The following is an 18,399-nucleotide window of genomic DNA, read 5'->3' on the forward strand; positions in this document are numbered from 1 at the left end:
AGCGAGGCAGGAAAAAAGGTGCAAGGAAGGTTTGTGTGGAATATCAGGGCTGTGGGTGGGGATTGAGGGGCACTAGCAGACCTTGGGGGCAGGGAGAATGCTGGAGTGGAATAGCAGTGGGACTCTGAGTGGGGATTGAGCAGCACCAGCAGAGCTGCAGACAGGGGGACCCAGGGCAGGTACTGCAGGGGCTGGGGTTTAGGATTGAGGGGCACCAGCAGAGCTGAGGAGGGCGTGGGAAACCCAGGGTGGGGATAGCTGGAGCTGTGGGTGAGGATTGAGGGGCACCAGCAGAGTTGTGGGGGGGACCCAGGGCGGGAACTGAAGGGGCTGAAGGTCAGACAAAGGGGCTCCTGCAGAGCTGGGAAGGGAGGGACCCAGGGCAGGTACTGCAGGGGCTGTGGGTCGGAGGGCAGGGCTGTGTGGAGGAGGACACTTGCCCTGCTTTGTGACTGACATTTAGCGACATTACATTCTCTCGGGTAGGAAGCACCAGGCCTGCAAGGGTCCATGATTGTCTCTCCCTTTCTGGCTTTGGGGATGGGGCCGTGACGTCCCACCTGTCTGTTCAGGTCTAGCCCCCAGGAGGGTCCATACCCAGGCACACAGAAGCTGCCCGGCGAGGCTCCCTCACTGGTAGGTACTGCCATGGCCACAGAGCAGGGCCATCCCACCTGTGGTGCCTGAGGTGGTACTTGTGATCACGGATGAGGCCAGGACAGGAGCTCACGAGGTGGCTGTACAGGAGTCTCCCCGCTCTCCAAACCTTCTCTGCATGTGCCTGGGGGACAAACAAGCATCAGCAGTCAAGAAGCTGGGCACAGGACTGGGCACTTCCTCCCTAGCCCTGTCTGTACGAGCCTTTGGCACTGCTTGCCCCATGTTGGCTCTCCCATGCTAAGCAGGGTCACTCCTGCTCACAATTTGGATGGGAAACCGGCAAGATAAAACTATCCCCCAGCTCCCTCTCCCCTTGCTGCCCACTGAGCTACCCAGCCAGTGTCCAGGGATGCCATGAGATGCCCTGCAAGCAACAGGCAGCAAGGGCCTTTTGAGTTGCTTTCTTTGCCCAGGGCAGCGAACTGCCTCCCGGTGATGGGGGTGGCTTCCCGAAGCAGGGGCTACCCCACTCACCTGCGTAAGGCTCTGCCCACAGTCTGGGGCTGATTCGCTGTCAGGGAGCGGCGTCTGGAAAGCAACAGGACAGAGACGTTCCTCAGTTAGTGGCAAACAGGGGCCCCTCCACACCCACTCCCTCCGCTTGAGGCACGCAGTGGCACGGGGATCCCTGTTGCTAAAGAGGCCACTGTGAAGGGCAGGGATCATGTGGTGACAGCAGAGCCCTCCCAGTCCTACCCTGCGGGGGAGAGGGGCCTTTCCAGGATGACTCCTGGATTACATTGCAAGCCCCCAGCCTGCAGAAATCCCTCTCTGTGCTGCAAGCCTAGCAGACGCTAGGCAAGGTTGCCCCCTAGCAGTTGTTTGCTGTTTAACAGCTGCCATTTCCCACCTCAACAGCAGTTGCATGTGTGGTGGGTGCAGTGGGCAGTTTCTTCAGTGTAAAATTCTGACTGGAGAGGAATGGACGGGAACGAGAGCGAAGCATGGGCAGCTGGCTACGAGGCCCTTTAGAACCAGCCCGTTGTTACTGGTATCAGATTAGTCGGCCAACCATCATTGCTCCTTTGCTTAATGTGCTGCTACTGGCAACAGTTTTTGTGGGGGTTTCCCCCACTTAAATACAAGTAATTGGCGGTAACAAGCCCATCCTCATCACACTGCCCAGCCAGCACCTACTTCCTGGGGCAGGGCTATGCACCCCATGGGCTGGAGCATTGATGCACCGGATAGTTAGGTGATGTAACTGAAAAAAATCAGGACTAGAACTCATGACCTCCCGACCCCAAACACAGTGCACGCAGCGTAGGAGCTGGCCCTCCACATGATCACAGCTGGGACAGAGCCTCACTCATTTGCCAGCATGGGATTCTGTCTGTAGCCCAAGCCAGGTCCCGACTCTGCTCTCAGCTCAGGGAGCTGCCTGGGGACCTGTGAGCAGGGCTTAGCCAGAGCCTGTATGTGAGGCCTGGCCGCAGGGGTGCGGGAACAATTTGTATAGTGGGGGCGCTGAAAGCCAGGAACCAAACTGTAAACCCTGTATAGGATGGAAACCACTTCAAGCCAGAGGGTGCGGCAGCACCTCCAGCATCCCTAGTTCCCACATCTATGGGCCTGGCAATATGAAGAAAGTTTCTCTGGCCATGGTTAGAGTTGGGTGGGTTTGGCGCTGCTGCTGGCCAGTCTAGGGCCCAAGGGACCTCTGGGTCCATGCCTAGCTTCCAACTGGCTCACAAATGTCTCAGCTGTGCAGGGATCTGGCCAGGCTTATCGGCCTCCCGTACATCTCTAGGAAGAAAAAGAAACAGCAGGAAGATCTGTGATACGTCACAGTGCTCAGAGCTCAGAACAACAGCTGGGGCATACACTGCCCCCTCGCAGCCAGAGTGCTGCAAACTGGCACCAAGTCAAGGCTTCGATCAGGCAGGGGAGAACTAATCTCTCTTGTGGGCCAGCTGCTCTGTCCCCCTAGTGTTGGCAGCCTCCAAACCCACCAGGAAGGTAAACTGGGTCACAATACACAGTACTGCTGAGGCCAAGTAATCCCAGCTGAGCCTGGCCTACCCGTCGTGAGCATTGCGGATCAGAGAGCTTCCTCCCCTGGCTAAGAATGGAAAGGGCAGGCAATTCTCTGGAGACGAGGCCTCGAGGGAACCCTCAGCATCTCTGTTTTCCAACCCCTTGGCCCTGCCCTGGCTCATTCAGCTCTGGGAGGATCCCAGCTGCACAAGAAGCAATTGAAGCAGAGCCCGGCACCAGCCCTCTGATCCTGAGTAAGAGGCATGTGTACCTCGATCCAAGTCCTGCTTTGCTCTCCACTGCCCTGCTGTTCTTCTCCCTGATCCTTTCTCCTCCGATCCCCCACCTCCCACATATATTTATATTTGCTGGGGTTCAAACTTGAGTGGTGCCTCACCAACATTTGTGGCCTTTCACACACACTTTCCATGAGCATTTGAGCATGCAGGCTTCTCTCACGCTAATACGTGCTGAATGCTGATGTCTCATAGACAGAAGGGACCATCATGATCATCTAATCTGACCTCCTGCACATCGCAGGCCTCAGAACCTCACCCATTCACTCCTGGAATAGATCCCTAACCTCTGGCTGAGTTACTGAAGTCCTCAAATCACAAATTAAAGACTTAAAATTAGAGAATCCACCATTTACTCTTGTTTAATCCTACAAGTGACCCGTGACCCATGCTGCAGAGGAAGGCAAAAAAAACCAGGGTCTCTGCCAATCTCATTCACAGAAAGTACATGGCAAATTGCATATTTGATTTTAAAACTTGCAATTTGTAGAAGGTCGGTAAGTTACATTAGACATCCAGTCAGACAGCAGAAACAACAGCATATGACTTGTGTCCCTAGCCAATGGAGCGCCCATTTTCAATTGTCTATTTGGTTATGGTATTCCCATTACCTGCCCTATGTCACATGATATAGTTTCTGTTCCCTGACTGGCTGATTATGTAACTACAGTAACCAACACATTGGGTGTTGCAGACTGTGTATTTGGGCAATGTTTATCTGCAGACCTGGAAATCATTGAATAATGTTGAAGGATGAAATCTGTAAGCCATGGCCCCTCTGCCTTGCCTCCAGCACCTGGCCTTGGGTTCAGCTGCTCAGCTTTCCCCCAGCAGATCCTTTCCTCACAAATTCTTGTTCAGTGAAAAAAACAATTTTCCATTGAAAAATGTTTCAATGGTAAATGTCCAAGCAGCCCTGCCTCGAGTCGCATTTGGTTGGAGTGGGGCTAATGGAATTTAGCAGCTGGAAACCAGGAGAGGAGTCGGAACCCATGGTCAACCAGCTCCCTGCCGACTCCCAAGGCTCGACTCACCTCCACTAGCAATGGCATGAGACTCATTGTCTGGCCCCTTCTCCTAGCTATACAATAATCCCAGGCAGTCAGCTGGCTCTGCACCCGCCTCAACTCCCTGCCCTGCAGGGTCCTCAGCGAATTCCCTGGCTCTTTGTCTCGGCCCAAGATTCAGGAAACATTTGCTGAGTTATGGTGTATTTGTCACTGGCATGGACTAGAAAGTGTTGTTCTCCGTTGGTCGAAGCAAGCCAGCCAGAGACAGAGCAGGATTGGATTGTAGGGAACAACCCTGCACGAGCAGGGACATTCTTATCTGGTATATTGGTCTTGTGGTGATGCCTAGGGGGCCCAATGAAATCCATGCTCTGCTGTGCTGGGCACCGTACAGACCCTGAGAGACATTGCCCTGTCATCATCCTGTGGTTCTGAGCACTGCTTGGGCTGGGAAGTGTCAGCATTTGAAGGGTTAATGCTTCACTGAAGTGCTGTGGAAGTGCAGCCTCCCTCCAGACCTGTGTTTGCTCACAAGGGTTTGCTGAGGGACTTAGGACATCAATCAGATAAACAGTATCTGGGGAGCTGGACCCTACAGGAACCAACAGGGCAAGCTGGACTGGGCCCCTTGGGGGTAGTAAGATGACCCAGAGGGGCAGCGCCCAGCCAGACCGAACCAGAAGGGCAGTGCCCAGCCAGACCCAGGATGGCCCAGAGGGGATGACCCAGTCACACCTAGGCATAGAAGCCCCATGCTGCTGAAGGATAGTGTTCTCCATCTGTTTCCATGTGAATATATGGAGAGGAGGGCAGGGCCACCCAGAGGGGGAGGCAAGTGGGGCAATTTGCCCCAGGACCCAGGCCCCGCAGGGGCCCCCACGAGAGTTTTTCGAAGGCCCTGGAGCGGGGTCCTTCACTCACTCCGGGGGCCCCGGAAAACTCTCACGGGGCCCAGGCCCCCGGAGCTTCTTCCACTCCGGGTCTTCGGCGGTGGGGGGTCCTTCCGCCCCGGAGCGGACCCCCCGCTGCCATATTACCGCCGAAGCGGGACCCACTGCCAAAGTGCCGGGTCTTTGCAGATAATTCGGCAGCGGGGGGGCCCCGCCGCGGGTCTTCGGGGCACTTTGGCGGCGGGTCCCGGAGCAGAAGGACCTCCCACCGCTGAATTACCGCCGAAGCAGGACCCGCCGCCGAAGTGCTGGGTCTTCGGCGGTAATTCGGCAGTGGGGAGGCCCCAGCCGTGGGTCTTCGGGGAACTTCGGCAGCGGGTCCCAGAGCAGGACTCCCCCGCCACCAAATTACTGCCGAAGCGGGGGCCCCCCGCCACCGAAGACCCCAGGCCCCCTGAATCCTCTGGGTGGCCCTGGAGGAGGGTCCCTTTGCTGGACAGTTTGTCCCCACTCGAGGGGATGGGTAGGAAGCAATTGGCTCAGCCTTCCTCTGCTGTGGGGAGGTCTCCCAAATCCTCCCAGCCTTGCACAAGGTCATTCGCCAGAGCGTCCGTTTACACAGCCACCGGTGTGTTTACACAGCAAACATCACAAGTGCGCTGGCTGCCAGGGCAGCAAGGAGCACTGAGGGCACGGTGTGCTCAGCTCACGGCAATGGAGACCCAGTGCAGGGTGTCGCAGTCTGAGCTGGCCTCCTAGTACCTACAGGGAGACAGGCCGGACAGATACTGTGAATGAAGTGGGACCCAGATCTGCAGAGCCAACCCTGCAGTGAATGTTATCAAAGAGCAAAACTAGCTGCACTGACATGGTGTTGGGTGGGTGCCAGTGCCCCATGCAGAAGGCCAAGGTGCCACAGGGGCTTGGATGCTCCTCTGCACCCTGGAGCAAGCACATCACACCCTGTGTGGACTTGGAGAGGGTCCATGGCAGCCTCTCCCTCCAGAATAGCTGGGCTGAAGGGACGGCAGCACCAGGACCCCAGTCCCGAAAGGCAGACACCACAGTGATGGGCAAGGGATAAAAAACACACAACAGCACAGTAGTCTCTCCCCAGGCCTCCCTTCAGCCCTGATCCTGTCCAGCCATTCTGAGCAGCATGGGTGAAGGTCCCCAGTTCATGGAGTAAAGTCCAGAGTTTCACCCTAAACCAGACTGCAGACAAGGCCCAGATCCCAGCATGCTGCTCTGACGTGGTCCCAAAGAAGTCTCAGGGCCACAAGGGCATCTCTAGACCCTGGCCTAGCAGGGAGGAACAAACACGTCCCTCTGAGGGCTGCGTCTGTCAGTGCCAGCTGGGGATGGCAGGGCTCGAATCTATGGGACCAGCTCACTCCTTAGTGGCAGGAGACTCTCTGGGACAAATTCTGTTTGTGCCAATTTACACCAGCAAAGACTTTGTCACTTGTACTCTGAGCCCTAGAGTGACTGCGGCTCCTCCCTGGCAGAGCCAGCAGAGCCTGCATTAACAGCACATGGTGCCGGCAGCAACTGGCCAAAGCAAAGGCAGCTGGATTAGCCAACCCCACTGCAGTGCGAGTCTGTGGGAGCGAGCATTCCTGGCCCCTGCACTGGGATTCCAGAACCCAGGTGACAATGGTCAGGGCCTGACTCTCGCCTGTTGGAGACCACGTAGTGTCTTCTCCAGCTGGGCAGAGCAGGTGCAAACCACAGTAGGGCCTGAGCTGACATCTCCCTGCCCAGAAAAAAGAGGCACAAGTGCTGCAGGGCAGGGGAATGGACAGTTCTTTGCAACAACAGATCTCTGCAAACATTAACTCAGCATCCTCCTGTTAATGCCACGGGGTTAGTGCCTGGGGCTGCCTGCACAGAGCCCTAGGTGGTTAGGAGGGAGGGATAGCTCAGTGGTTTGAGCATTAGCCTGCTAAACCCACGGTTGTGAGTTCAATCCTTGAGGGGGCCATTTAGGGAACTGGGGTAAAAATCTGTCTGGGGATTGATCCTGCTTTGAGCAGGGGGTTGGACTAGATGACCTCCTGAGGTCCCTTCCAACCCTGATAGTCTATGAATACACATTTACTATAAGGTTCAACCCAAACCTGGGATTTACAGCAGATCCATCCTTACAGCACAGCAAGTTCTGGGAGCCCCCCTCCCCCAGCTAGTCCACTCTGAGCTGTCTGGCCCAGCTGTGACCCCAGTGCTACAGCTGTATGGAGTCTGCACAGGAACAGGCAGGCTCTATGGCTTCCTTCACTCTCAGGAGCATCAGCTGTGGTGCGCACACCAGCTCCTTCTCTCCTGCTTATCACAGGGCCTGTCTGTGCAAGGGATTTATCCAGCCCCCACTGTTGTGATATCTGAGCACCTTATAATCTTTAATGCATTTGGTGGCCACGTTTAGGCTGCAAGGTAAGAGATCAAAATCCAGGACTTTCATGATAGCATTCTCTAAAATGCTTCCACTTCCACACGCAGGGCTAGGAACACAGAGTCTCAATGCATGGATGAGATGATGGCATTCAGAGGGATTTAGGTTTAGTAGGAACCTCTTGGGAATGGAGGAGCCTATACAGAACCAGACTCATGGCATGAAAAATTCAAAAGGTTGTAGAGGAGTTTTTAAACTAAGGGCTGGGGGAAAGCTGACAGGTGTGCAGGAGCATGTGGTTCAGACAGAGAAATCCCTCAGGGGAGAATTTATTAAAGGGGATACTCTATATCCTAATAAAGAGGAGAGAATAGATATAGTACAGGTAGAAACTGAAGAGAAACAGTCAAACGAAAAGGAGTCCCATCCAATTACGTCACATGAGGGCAGACAATTAAATATTGACACATTTTATAAGTACTTGTATACAAATGCTGGAAGTGTAAATATAGTAGAACCTCAGAGTTACGAACACCTTGGGAACGGAGTTTGTCTGTAACTCTGAAATGTTCGTAACTCTGAACAAAACATTATGGTTGTTCTATCCAAAGTTTACAAATGAACACTGACTTAATACTGCTTTAAAACTTTACTATGCAGAAGAAAAATGCTGCTTTTAACCATCTTAATTTAAAGGAAACAAGCACAGAAACGGTTTCTTTACCTTGTCAAATCTTTTTTTAAAACCTTCCCTTTATTTTTAGTAGTTTACATTTAACACAGTACTGTATTTCAATTTTAAGTAATTTCTCTTGCTTCTTTTTAGTGTTTGTTATCCATGAAAAGAAAACGCAATAGTCCATTGATTTCAATGTTCATTCAAATAGAACAAAAAAAAAATGCTGCAGCAAAATGTACCGGCACTAGTCTTTATAATGACAACAAAAAAATCCTTATCCAAACTTAACTTTCCTGCATAAGTACTACAGGATAAACTACATAGACTTGAAACAATCTTTAATGGTACTCTGCTTGAGGTTGCTAACACGCTTTTTTGCTGCCAAGGTGTAATGTAGCTCTTGAAGCATCATTAAGTTCATTGCTGTGGCGTCAGGCTGTTGTTCAAGCCATAGCAGACAGTAGCAAAACACTCTTCTGCTTGCATGTATGGGATCCACTTGGCGTTCTCTCCCTCCTTCTTGTCACAGTCTGGTTGTGCTGTTTCTCTTACCAATTCAATTATCTCATGGTCGCTGAGAATAGGATGTTTGTTCTCATGTTAATCTGCGTTTAGCCAATCCTCCTGTTCTTCCATGGTGATATCCAAAAGCTGTCGCTCTTCAGAAAAAGTTAATTGATTTATTTCCATCTGATCCTTGTTTTCCAAATTATCTCTCAGTGTTGTCAATACACTGCCAAAGTGTATTCCATGAGCGTGTCAAAGACGCTTGGCCGATCTCACTCCAGGACTCAGCACACATGCAGACAGCATGTTTTGTCAGACGTTTACAAAAATCTGTAAGCTTCAAATTGCATTGATCCCAGTCATACTCACTATAAAAGGTTTTGCTTGTATCAACATTTCATGTTTTCCAGAATGCCTCAGTTCATTGGCTGAATGATGCATGTGACATTTGGTGGTAAAAACAAATACCAAATGCTTCCATCTTCCGTCAATAGATTTTCAATGGCAGGGTGAGATGGAGCATTACCGATCACTAGTACAGCTTGGACGGGTACAGATTTTGACATAAGGTAGTCTTTCACAAGTGGAACAAAGTGTTTAAAAAATCAGTCAGAGAAAATACTTTTATCCATCTGCAGGGGCGGCTCTAGGTATTTTGCCGCCCCAAGCACAGCAGGCAGGCTGCCTTTGGCAGCTTGCCTCGGGAGATCCCTGGTCCCGCAGATTCAGCGGCACACCTGCGGGAGGTCCACCGAAGCCGCAGGACCAGCGGACCCTCCGCAGGCATGCCGCCGAAGGCAACCTGCCTGCTGCCCTCGCAGCGACTGGCAGAGCGCCTCCCGTGGCTTGCCGCCCTAGGCACGTGCTTGGCGTGCTGGTGCCTGGAGCCGCCCCTGTCCATCTGTCACAGGGTCAGCACAGGTTACTGACCTCTGGTCCCTGTGCTCTGTGCTTGGGGTGGTCCAAGAAGGGTCCCAATGCCTCCTTCAGGTGATTCACCCGTGTCTTTTTATTTACAGTGCTTAATACAAAGTCCCGATTCACACAACACCAGTCCCCACTGAGACCCTTTCCTGGGCCTACCGGCCCCTGAGGCTTTCTGCTGCTGGTAGAGGCAGAGCTGCAGTCCCTCTGTCTTCCCCCTGACTCGCCTTTCCCCCTCCAGTGAGCCTTTCCCTGGGCTTATATCTCCTCCCAGCCCCCAGCGCAGCTGGCTCCACTCAACTCAGCTGATTCCTCTGAGCCTGCCCTCCTTAGAGCCTGCAGCTGAGCTCCTTGCTGAGTGTCTGGGCCTCTGCACTTGGCTGTTCTCCGGGAAGCCGGGGAGGAGCTACCCCTTTGGCAGGGCATCTAAGGGGTTTATAACCCAGCCCTGCCACACCATCCAAGCAGTGCACTGGCTGTAGTAATGAACAGGCAGAGCTGACCTAGTGATGTTTGCAAAGAAGTGAGGTAGAATATTAGGGTTGGAAGAGACCTCAGGAAATCATCTAGTCCAATCCCCTATCCAAAGAATTACCAACACCAGCTAAATCATCCCAGCCAAGGCTTTGTCAAGCCCGGCCTTAAAAACCTCTAAGGATGGAGATTCCACCACCTCCCTAGGTAACCCATTCCAGTGCTTCACCACTCTCCGAGTGAAAAAGTGTTTCCTAATATCCAACCTAGACCTCCCCCACTGCAACTTGAGACCATTGCTCCTTGTTCTGTCATCTGCCACCACTGAGAACATCTTCGGAACCCCCCTTCAGGTAACTGAAGACTGCTATCAAATCCCCCCTCACTCTTCTCTTCTGCTGACTAAATAAGCCCAGTACCCTCAGCCTCTCCTCATAAGTCATGTGCTCCAGCCCCCTAATCATTTTTGTTGCCCTCCGCTGGACTCTCTCCAATTTGTCCACATCCCTTCTGTAGTGGGGGGACCAAAACTGAACACAATACTCCAGGTGTGGCCTCACCAGTGCCAAATAGAGGGGAAGAATCACTTCCCTCAGTCTGCTGGCAATGCTTCTAGTAATACAGCTCAATATGCCATTGGCCTTCTTGGCAACAAGGACACACTGCTGACTCATATCCAGGTTCTTGTTCACTATAATCCCCAGGTCCTTTTCTGCAGAACTGCTGCTTATCTTAGCCAGCCAAGTTTTACACTCTTGTGAATGAATGCCAATGGGAGATGGAAATCCCCGCTTCATTTAGCAGTAGCCATCAGCCTGACCACATCTTTACTGGATTTGAAATTCTTCGCCTGTTTTTCTAAACTGTCTGCCGGAGTCTTTTATGGAAGCAGGCGCCATTATAGGCCTGTCTCATTGCAGTTAAACACTTGGTCCTGGGCAAGTTTGTGCTGTTCAGTAAATGATTTGAAAGTGGTTTTAAATTCACCAGAGGCATTCAAGTCAGCTGTCAGGGACTCTCCTCGCCTCCCGTATTCCATGCCGATTTTTGAACCAACAGAGTCACCCCATGCTTGCTTTAAAATGGTCCTCACCTTTGTCTTGATACATTTCTCGGTAGAGTAACCCTGCCTTTTCTGTAACCATCACACTGCTTATAGAATTGCCTTCTGATCTCTCTTGTGCAAGCCACAGATGCATTGCCTTATCAAAATCAGCAGCAGTAGCTTCATGTACAATACACCTGCTTCTCACTGCTCCACTGTCTTTGGCTTCTTTGGCAAATTGTTATATTTTTCCTGGCTTTTTCAAATATCAATGGTGGTTGATTTCCCAATATCATATTCTCCTGCTATGTTGCTTAGGCTAACACCATTGTCGAGTTTTTTTTAATATTTCTAGCTTTGTGTCAATTGAAAGTGTGACATGTTTGTGCTTCCTACTGCTTGCCAGGATGGGTTTCTGTCCTCCGCCCCTTTTTGGAATGAGGAAATATGGCGAGTAGAATCCCCTCCCCTGGTATTGCAGCGGGATGCCCTTTACCACAGCCTTGAGGAGCAGGGAGTTGGCTTCCTGCTGAAGAATCAACTGGTGAGAGGGATCCTCCAAAGGGGGTCAAGTGGGAGGATGATGAGGTGGGAAGGAAAGAAACTCTATGGAGTACCTGTAATGGATGATCTCCAGTACCCAACTGCCTATGGTGATCTTGGCCCAATTGTGGACAAAGAGGGCAAGGCGGCTTCTGAAGATGACAGATGGCAAGGTAGCTGGCATTGAAGGTGGCCTGTGGGTCTCAACCCATGTGTCAAAAGTGACCCTTGGCCTGAGGCTGGAAGAGGGTTGAGGAGGTGGCTGGTGCTGGAAAGTGGGGCCTCTGGGACCTCTGTCATTTCTAGGGGGGTTCCAGTAGCCATTGGTAGTAGGGCTGGTAGGCAGTATACTGCCTCTGGTGCTTCCTCTTGGGTGCTGGGGTATAGATTCCCGGGGTCCGCAGAGTGGAGTCCTTCAGGGAGTGCAGGGGCTCATCCATTGTGTCATCAAAAAGATTGTCTTCATCGAAAGGGAGGTGACACTTTGGATCTCCCTCGGGAAACCAGAAGACTGAAGCCATGAGTCCTGCTCATCACAAGCCTAGTGGCTATGGAATGAGAAGCAGTGTCAGCTGCATCTACCACGGCCTGCAGGGCCACCTTCACCACCAATTTCCTCTCGTTCACTGAGGCCTGGAACTGGGCATGGTCGTCTGCAGGGAGGTTGTCTGTAAACTCTGCCAGCCTGCTGTACATATTGAAGTCACACTTAGCTAGCAGAGCATGACAGTAGCTATCATAGAATCACAGAATATTAGGGTTGGAAGAGACCTCAGGAGGTCATCTAGTCCAATCCCCTACTCAAAGCAGGACCCACACCAACTAAATCATTCCAGACAGAGCTTTGTCAAGCTGGGCCTTAAAAACCTCTAAGAATGGAGATTCCACTCCCCCTCCCCCCACCCCCAAGTAACCCATTCCAGAGCTTCACTACCCTCCTAGTGAAAGAGTGTTTCCTAATATCCAACCTAGATCTCCCCCACTGCAACTTGAGACCATTGCTTCTTGTTCTGTCATCTGCCACCACTGAGAACAGCGTAGCTCCATCCTCTTTGGAACTATAGTTCTGTTGAGGAGGATCTGGAGTGGCGTCGACCTGCACTGCCCCTTATACCATCAATCAGGAGCATGAGGAGACATACTGCGCATGGGTGGGTCAACGGACAGTGCTTGGAAAAACTTCTAGACTCGGGTGGATGGCACGCATGTGCACCCCTGTGTGGAATACACATAGGTACCATCACTCAAAGAAAAAGGGATAGATAATAAAACAGAAAATATCATAATGCCACTATATAAATTCATGATACACACACACCTTGAATACAGCATGTAGTTCTGGTCTTCCCATCTCAAAAGAGATATATTAGAATTGGAAAAGCTATAGAGAAAAGCAACAAAAATTATTAAGGGTATGCAACAGCATCCATATGAGGAGAGATTAAAAAGACCAGGACTGTCCAGCTTGGAAAAGAGATGACCAAGCGGGGATATGATAGAGGTCTATAAAATCATGATTGGTGTGAAGAAAGTGATTAAGGAAGTGTTATTTACCCCTTCACATAAGATGAGAACCAGGCGTCACCCAATGAAATTAACAGCCAGTAAGTTTAAAACTAACATAAGGAAATACTTCTTCACGTAACACCCAGTCAACCTGTGGAACTCATTGCCAAGGGATGTTGTGAAGGCCAAAAGTATAAATGGGTTCAAAAAAGAATGAGATAGGTTCATGGACGATAGGGCCATCAGTGGCTATTAGCCAAGATGGGCAGGGACACAACCCCATGCTCTGAGTGTCCCTAAACCTCTGACTGTCAGAAGCTGGGAGTGGACAACAGAGAATGGATCCCTCAATAATTGCCTTGTTCTGTTCATTTCCGCTGAAGCATCTGGCACCGGCTGCTGTCAGAGGCAGGCAACTGGGCTAGGTGGACCACAGGCCTGATCCAGTGTGACCGTTCTTATGTTCTTATCCTGGCATCCTGAGTGTGGCAGGGCAATTGTCCCAGCTTTACAGATGGGAACTGAGGGCCAGACAGAGTAAGTGGCTTACCCAAAGTCACATGGGGAATCTGTGACAGAGCAGTGACCTGAACCCAGGCTAGTACCCTGACCACTGGACCATTCTTCCATGCAGAGGCCTGTGTGAATAGATGAAGCCTCCTCCCAATCCAGCCTCAGAAAGGCCCAGGCAGGATGTGCACAGAGCGAGTGTTTTCTTTCCAGTGGCACAGACTGGCTGGGCTCCTCCACGGTGCAGCGATTGTGGACACAGGTTGTGTTCTCGTCCATCCTCCCAGTTAAGGGCAAGAGCCCAGGCAGGGACACATGCAGCTTGGAGATGAATGCAAGGCTGAGCAGATGGTGTTGACAGGAGGGCTTTGTCTTCCTCCCATGGGATGCTGTTCTGAGAAGGAGGTCTGCTGGGAAGAATCATAGAATCATAGACTTTAAGGTCAGAAGGGACCACTATGATCGTCTAGTCTGACCTCCTGCACAATCAGGCCTCAGAATCTTACCCATCCACTCCTGTATCAAACCCCTATCCTATGTCTGAGCTACTGAAGTCCTCAAATCGTGGTTTAAAGACTTAAAGGTGCAGAGAATCCTCCAGCAAGTGACCCGTGCCCCACTCTGCAGAGGAAGGCGAAAAACCCCCAGGGCTTCTGCCCATCTGCCCTGGAGGAAAATTCCCTCACGACCCCAAATATGGTGATCAGCTAAACCCTGAGCATGTGGGCAAGACTCACCAGCGAGACACCCAGGAAAGAATTCTCTGTAGTAACTCAGATCCCACCCCATCTAACATCCCATCACAGGCCACTATTTACCTCTAATAGTCAAAGATCATTAATTGCCAAAATTAGGCTATCCCATCATACCGTCCCCTCCATAAACTTATCGAACTTAGTCTTGAAGCCTGATCTGTCTTTTGTCCCCACTGCAAAGAAGGGCAAGAGGGGAAGGGGAAGGGGAAGAGCATCTTCACGCACCAATTCACCAGCCCAGTGGTGAGGGCTTTGAACTAGGTTCAAAGGGGACAAGTGACAAAAGCCCACAGGTTAGCATTAAAAAAGGCACCTTTAAGTCTTTAGACCTTAACAAAGGGCTATTTGTTGGGGCCCTGTGCATTTCTGTCAGGTCAGAACTGAAAACCTGCTACTGCTATGACCACAAGCCATACAACCTGTACTGGTCAATGCCGAGTGCTGGGCAGCGGTTAATTATCCCAGAAACCTCAGGAAGTGACAGTGGCTTTGGGCCGATGAGCACCTGATGAGGGTAGTGGAACCCTTGATGGAGGAAATGCCATCAAAAGGCAGATGAGCAAATTCACTCGCTGTTTTTGCCAATGACATCCACACGTGACAGACTGGGCTCTTGAGCTGTGGCTGATAACCAATCTAGGAGTGGAGCCCCTAGAATATCTCCTCTGCACTGTAACTGGTTCCAAATGTATCGACTCCCATCCTTCCTTTGATCCAAAACAGTGAAGTCGAGAGGGCGATGCTGACACCTGAGCAAAGCAGCGTCTCCATATCAACTGCCCAAGCTATTGCAGTCACATCACATGGAGAGGACACTCCATCCTTGCTGGCAACACGGACACAACACAGAAGGTGGCAGTTACAGGTTATAAGCTCTCACTTGATTGGCATAGAGGATGGCACCACGGGTCACCTTTGACAGTGGGCTGAATCACTGTGTTCCATTGGTCAGCCACTGCCCACCACAAAGCCGAGCAGCCCCCGGACAGTTAGGTGCTGACCCGCCACAGTCTGTCTGCCTCATGAGGTGCATGGGGCTAGACCAAAAGTTGAAAGGGAGGCGGAAACTTTGCACCTGGCAAAAATAAGAAACCAAGAACTTTCTGGCTTGGAAGCTGGAATGTCAGGACCATGTGTCCGGGACTGACAGACGATGACAACCTACAATACACAAGCAGCATATGGAAGTCAGCTTTGCTAGACTGTGAGCTATACAAACTCAATGTTGACATTGCAGCAGTCCAGGAAACAAGACTTGCAGATGCTGGTTCTGTCCAAGAGGCCAATTACACCTTCTTTTGGCAAGGTAAAAGCAGCAAAGAAAATCATCTGCACAGTGTCAGTTTTGCTGTGAGAAAGAAATGGGTAAAGCTCCTAGAAACACCTATTGGGAAATAAGAGGGTATCATCTCACTTAAACTTCAGACAACCATCGGCTCTATAAACATCGTTAGTGCTTATGCACCAACACTCAAATCTAGCCCCAAGAAGAAGGATATATTTTACGTTTGCCTCAAGTCATGAAAAGAATACCATCAACTGAGCAACTTTTCCTCCTCGATGACTTCAATGCAAGAGTCGGTGCAGACAACTCATGGCCAGATTGCCAAGGACATTTTGGCATTGGCAAGATGAATGAGAATGGCCAACAACTTCTTGAATTCTGTGCCCAAAACCAAACATGCATTACCAATTTATATTTTACAGGAAAAGATTGTCATAAAGTGTTATGGCGACATCCACGATCAGGCCACTGGCACCAATTAGACATTGTTATCAACAGGAGGAAAGGCCTACCCTTAGTGCAGAACAGTTCCACAGTGCTGATTGTGACACTAACCACTCCACTGCTACCAAACGGCTACCCCTCTGATACTTAACCACTCCTTGATTATTAGCAAAGTGAAGATTACAGCCAAGAAGCTACATAGAGAAAAACCTAGGAGCAAGCCCAAAATCAACACTATTAACACCAAAAACCAGAGGAAATGCCAGGAGTTTGTGAAGGCTTTTGAACTTAGCATGCAAAGTCACTACCAGAGAAGGCAGAGGAATTCTGGGAAGATTTTAAAAAGAACTAGTTTGAAGAAAATGAAGCAGAACTGTTACCTCTCATCAACATTAAGAACACAGCCTATCTGGAACACAACAAGAGGCCAACACAGAGCACCAAAGTGAGACGTCGACATGCAAAAACCGAGGTACAGAGAACAAACATAGGCTGTGCAAATCATTACTGGACCAAGCTCTGTGAAGAGATACAGACAGCCTCGGACACAGGAAACCTCAAAGTCATACATGATGGCCTGAAGAAAGCTCTAGGCCCCACTGTCAACAAGGTTGCCCCTCTCAAATCACACAGCAGTGAAATCATTACAGATAAAAGCAAGCAGTTGTCTCATTGGGTTGAATACTATTCAGAGCTATACACACAAGAAAGAAACATCACCAATGACTCACTGGCCAAATAACAACCCTACAGATCATGCCAGAGCTATATTTGGAGCCCACTGTAGACGAGCTAAGCAAAGCCATTGATTTGCTATCAAATGGCAAGGCTCCTGGAAAAGATGGCATTCCAATGGAAATCCTCAAGCGTGGGAAAAAAGGTCAAACGTGCTAATCAGGGAACTTCTATTCACTGATGACGCTGCCCTCATAACCCATGATGAAGATCTACTACAAGAACTCATGGACTGCTTTTCAAGTGTCTGTCAGGCATTTGCTCTCACCATCAGCATTAAGAAAACGGTTGTATTAGCACTGAGGGTTCCACAAGATCCTCCAATCACCTCAAATGCAAATCAGATAGAAGTAGTCCAAAAGTTCATTTATTTAGGTTCTACAGTGACCACCAACCTCTCCCTGGATGAAGAACTAGATGTTTGCATTGGAAAGCTGCCACTACCTTTAGCAGACTAACTAAATGAGCATGGAACAACTCAAAGCTTATCACAAAGACCAAGATGCTAGTGTACCAAGCTTGCATCCTCAGCATTCTCATGCTCCATCAGTGTGCCAGACTGCCTAAGAGGTCTCATTCTTCTGCCAGGGTAAGCCATGCGGTTTCACTGCCTCCACAGGCTGGACCTCTGTGCTCTCAGCACCCCTGCTTCACACCGTGAGCTCTGTTCAGCAAGTTCTCCTGAGACAGACCCCTGGAGACGTGTACAATCATAGGGAGCAGTGCACCTCCTCCATCAACATTTGCAGTGACACTCAGCCAGCATTGTAAAGAAGAAGAGTTTATTAGTCAACTGGAGCACAGCATAGGAATCCTTGGTTAGCATAGAGAAAAGAAAGATACACCATAGTCCATCCTGGTCAGCACAGAGCCCAAAGCCCTGTCCCTTTGACCTCTTTTTGTCCCATATGAGGTATGCCCAGACGCGCTCAGCAGCCAACCCTTAACCACTCCCTGGTACCTCCCCAGTCCTTAGCTCTCCAGCTGGGCTAACACTGCTTTGTTTGCTGCAGAAAGGTGGGCCACCATGGTGGTTGGTTGCTTAGGTATCAAAGTCCCAGTGACTGGATCTGCCATTGTCTTCTCCAAAGCTCTATTGATATGGGGCCTATGGTCCAGACAGCTAGAAGCCATTCACACCAGAGTCTCTGACCGGCTGCAGAGAGCAAACAACCCTTTCTACCCCCTAGGATAACCCTACAGCAGGGGAAACTGAGGCACATATAGGATTCATAAAAATATTACCGTAATCATTCCCACTTCATCACAGTGCCACACTTTAGAAAAGAGCTGGAGCAACGCAGAGCAACAGAAATGATCAAAGGTTTAGAAAACCTGACCTCTGAGGAAAGGTTAAATACCTGGGTCTGTTTAGTCTTGAGAAAAGAAGACTGAGGGGGGACCTGATAACAGTCATCAAATCTGTTAAGGGATGTTATAAAGAGGACAATGATCAGTTGTTCTCGACGTGCACTGACAAGAAGGAACAAGCTCAGATGGCAGGGAACGATGTTAGGAAAAGCTTCCTGACTGTAAGGGGAGTTAAGCTCTGAACTAGGCTCCCAAGGGAGGTCGTGGAATCCCCATCACTGGAGGTTTTTAAGGACAGTTGGACAAACACCTGTTCAGGATGGTCTAGGTTTACTTGGTCCTGCCTCAGCACAGGGGCTGGACTTGACGACCTCTCAAGATCCCTTCCAGCACCACATTTCTAGGACTTTATTGATTCTGTGGGTGCTGGACCCTGGGGAGGGGCTGCAGTTTGGA

At 50.5% G+C, this 18,399-nt stretch overlaps 1 protein-coding gene across 5 annotated transcripts in view; it reads right to left on the reverse strand.

The window, feature by feature from the left end:
• The window catches only part of RAPGEF3 (Rap guanine nucleotide exchange factor 3), a 76,585-nt gene that overhangs the window by 30,302 nt on the left and 27,884 nt on the right, over positions 1 to 18,399 (reverse strand). For 2 of the 5 annotated variants that reach the window (XM_044994852.1, XM_044994851.1), the window contains exons 3-4: positions 1,135 to 1,188; positions 675 to 781 (exon numbers count right to left, since the gene is read on the reverse strand). In XM_044994852.1, coding sequence (XP_044850787.1) covers positions 675 to 781; positions 1,135 to 1,188 — 161 coding nt within the window. Of the gene's footprint in view, positions 1 to 457; positions 477 to 597; positions 782 to 1,134; positions 1,189 to 18,399 lie in introns of those variants that run through there. The other 3 variants (XM_044994858.1, XM_044994853.1, XM_044994854.1) reach the window with 3 other exon arrangements.

Source organism: Mauremys mutica, chromosome 20 (genome assembly GCF_020497125.1).
Source record: "Mauremys mutica isolate MM-2020 ecotype Southern chromosome 20, ASM2049712v1, whole genome shotgun sequence".
In the NCBI taxonomy this organism is placed as follows: domain Eukaryota; kingdom Metazoa; phylum Chordata; order Testudines; family Geoemydidae; genus Mauremys; species Mauremys mutica.